The 3,005-nt window shown below is 41.9% G+C and overlaps 1 protein-coding gene across 2 annotated transcripts in view; it reads left to right on the top strand.

Moving 5' to 3' along the window:
* Positions 1-2,080, top strand: part of ERP27 (endoplasmic reticulum protein 27) — a 29,934-nt gene extending 27,854 nt beyond the window's left edge. For both annotated transcript variants that reach the window (XM_011990806.1, XM_011990807.1), the window contains 2 exons: positions 432-629; positions 1,340-2,080. In XM_011990806.1, coding sequence (XP_011846196.1) covers positions 432-629; positions 1,340-1,387 — 246 coding nt within the window. In that variant the 3' untranslated portion in view covers positions 1,388-2,080. The remainder of the gene's footprint in view (positions 1-431; positions 630-1,339) is intronic.
* Positions 2,081-3,005: the final 925 nt, after the last annotated feature.

Raw genomic sequence — 3,005 nt, 5'->3', positions numbered from 1 at the left:
TTCCAATTCTGTGAGGAAAGTCATTGGTAGCTTAATGGGGATGGCATTGAATCTATAAATTACCTTGGGCAGTATGGCCATTTTCACAGTATTGATTCTTCCTATCCATGAGCGTGGTATGTTCTTCCATTTGTTTGTGTCCTCTTTTATTTCACTGGTAACTCCCACTTATAAGTGGGAACATGCGATATTTGGTTTTCTCTTCCTGTGTTAGTTTGCTAAGGATAATAGACTCCAGCCCCATCCACGTTCCCACAAAAGACAGGATTTCATTCTTTGTTATGGCTGCAGAAAAATTTATTTTAACTCAAGATTTCAATTGCATGGCGCAGACCATAAATTCAATCAGTGTAAGCTGCAACAATTACAAGGTATCTCTTTATCCACGGACCTCAGATAGAACTTTTTCTTTCAAACTTCCCCAACTGCAGATTCTCTTTATTCTGGTGGACAGTGGTATGAAAGCAAATGGGAAGGTGATATCATTTTTCAAATTAAAGGAGTCTCAACTGCCAGCTTTGGCAATTTACCGGACTCTAGATGATGAGTGGGATACACTGCCCAAAGTAGAAGTTTCCGTAGAGCATGTGCAAAACTTTTGTGATGGATTCCTAAGTGGAAAATTGTTGGTAAGTGTGAGACTGCAGGTAAAGCAAATTGTTTTCCTTCTATGTCCGTTTTATTTCCTGTTGAATAAGAATTCTTTGGGCTCAGAGAGGGAGGAGAGCCAAATGTTGGTTAATGGATACCAAGTGCAGCTAGATAGGAGGAATGTCTAGTGTTCTGTAGCACTACAAGGTGGCTGTAATTAAGAACAATTTATTATATATTTTCAAATAGCTAGAAGATTAGATTTTGAATGTTTCCAACACAAAGAAATGATAAATACTTGAGGCAATGGATATGCGAATTGTCCTGATTTGATCATTACACGTTGTCCACATGTATAGAAATATCAATCTATACCCCATAAAAACATAACTATTGTGTCAATTAAAAACAAAAATAAAAGCAAAACAATTAAAGTTAAAAAAATTATTTGAGCTCTACTAGATTTGATTAAAAGCAAAAGTCTATGAGGATACTGTGGCCAGAGTCAGGATGCTTGTTAGGGTATAGTCGTGAGACACGAAGTAGAAAAGCAAGTTTGGAAAGGCCTTGCATATTCAGAGGCTGAATTTTGGACTTCAGCATTTAGTTTAAAGTATTAATGGGCAACAAATCAAATTTCATATCAAAGGGTTCATGAGATAAAAATTAAAGATGGATTTAGGACTTCCAGGAGTAATTAAACAGCTCAGTTTACTAATCTAAATATCATTGTTATAATGTTTTCCAGAAAGAAAATCGTGAAACAGAAGAAAAGACTCCAAAGGTGGAACTCTGACTTCTCCTTGGTGCTGCATATGACCAAGTACCTACTTTATGCAAAATAAAAAGGCACAACTCAAATCTCAGAGACACTACACAACAGGATCACCAGGCCTGCCATCCACACACACACACACACACACGTGCACACACACACACGCACCCACACACACATACAGAGCTTCATTTCCTTTCTTAAAATCTCACTTTCTCTTCTGCCTTCTTTTAAATGTCCTATCCTCACTCCCTACCCAATTTCCTTACTATTGTGCATTCATCCTCTGTAAACCCATCCATAACACACCTACATCAAGCCTTTAAGAGACTCACTGTGATGCCTCTATGAAGGAGAGGCATTCCTAGAGAAAGACTGTTCCAATTTGTCATTTAACATCAAGTTTGTGTACTGCACATGACTTACACACAACATAGTTCGTGCTCTTTTAAGGTTACCTGAGGGTTGAAACTCTACCTTCTTTCATAAGCACATGTCCGTCTCTGACTCAGGATCAAAAACCAAAGGATGGTTTTAAACACCTTTCTGAAATTGTCTTTTTGCCAGAAGTTAAAAGCTGTCTCAAAGTCTCTGAACTCAGCAGAAATAGACCATGTGAAAACTCCATGCTTGGTTGGCATCTCCAACTCCCCGTGTAAATCAACAACCTGCATAATAAACAAAAGGCAATCATGTTATAGGAAAAGACTGGCATCTCTTTGCAGGCCAAACCTTTTGTAAATACCCAGCTGCCCAACTAAGCAGCATGTTCCTCACTCTGCAGTGCCCACTGTTTAGTGTCGGGCCATAAGCCACTAACATGTGATTGTTCACGCTGTGGGTGGGATGGGTGGAAAATAGAGACCATTCTGCATAAGGATTGGAACAAATGTGGCAACGGAGCTAGGAAGCAAGTTAGGTGAAAGGTTGAGGAGCAGATAGGAGAAGCAGGGCACTGGCAGTGGGACAGGCTGACGCTGACTAAGTCTTGGATTATTGCAGGTAAGGTATGCGATCCAGCTCCTGTGGGGCAAAAGGAGAGCTTGGCTGAGTGACTCTGGCCCACAGGCTGTTACTATCAACACACAGATGCTGCATTGTTCCCAGGAGGCCCTTGGCTCAGGAGGAAAGTGCCTAAGTGCTGAAGAGCTGAAAAACCACAGATGTACCTAAGGACTGGTCCAAGTGAGGAACAGGGAGTGAAAGGCTCAGTTGTTCTTTCTGTGGGGAAAACTCCACAGCCCCTGGGTGGGAGTCAGCTGCTGGCAACCACACTGTGAAAGCCCCAGTGTAAGGCGTGCCCTTCAGCAACAAGACCAAGGGATTCTGTGGCGGTCACCCAGTCCATCCCAGAGCTACAGAAAACCACCCAAACAGCTTCTCGCTTGAGGCTGAAAAATACTCCTAAGATAGGCATATCCCAGAAGGCTCCTTTTGATCCTGTAAACGAGAACTCTTGACATTTACGGTCAGGAAATTCTTCCTGATATCCAGCTGAGGTCCTCTGGTCATGCAAGCTATTTCTTCTTGCCCACCCTTTGTGGAAATTCTTAACAGCTTCCAGATGCCCTCCTCAAACCGCGCCTTTAACCCCTTGCTTGCTGCACTGAAACCCCTTTATCCAGCCGTCTTTCCCCCA

Source organism: Mandrillus leucophaeus, unplaced genomic scaffold (assembly GCF_000951045.1).
Source record: "Mandrillus leucophaeus isolate KB7577 unplaced genomic scaffold, Mleu.le_1.0 Scaffold383, whole genome shotgun sequence".
NCBI lineage: Eukaryota > Metazoa > Chordata > Mammalia > Primates > Cercopithecidae > Mandrillus > Mandrillus leucophaeus.
The sequence above is the reverse complement of the archived record's forward strand: the minus strand, read 5'-3'. Positions and strand labels throughout refer to the sequence as shown.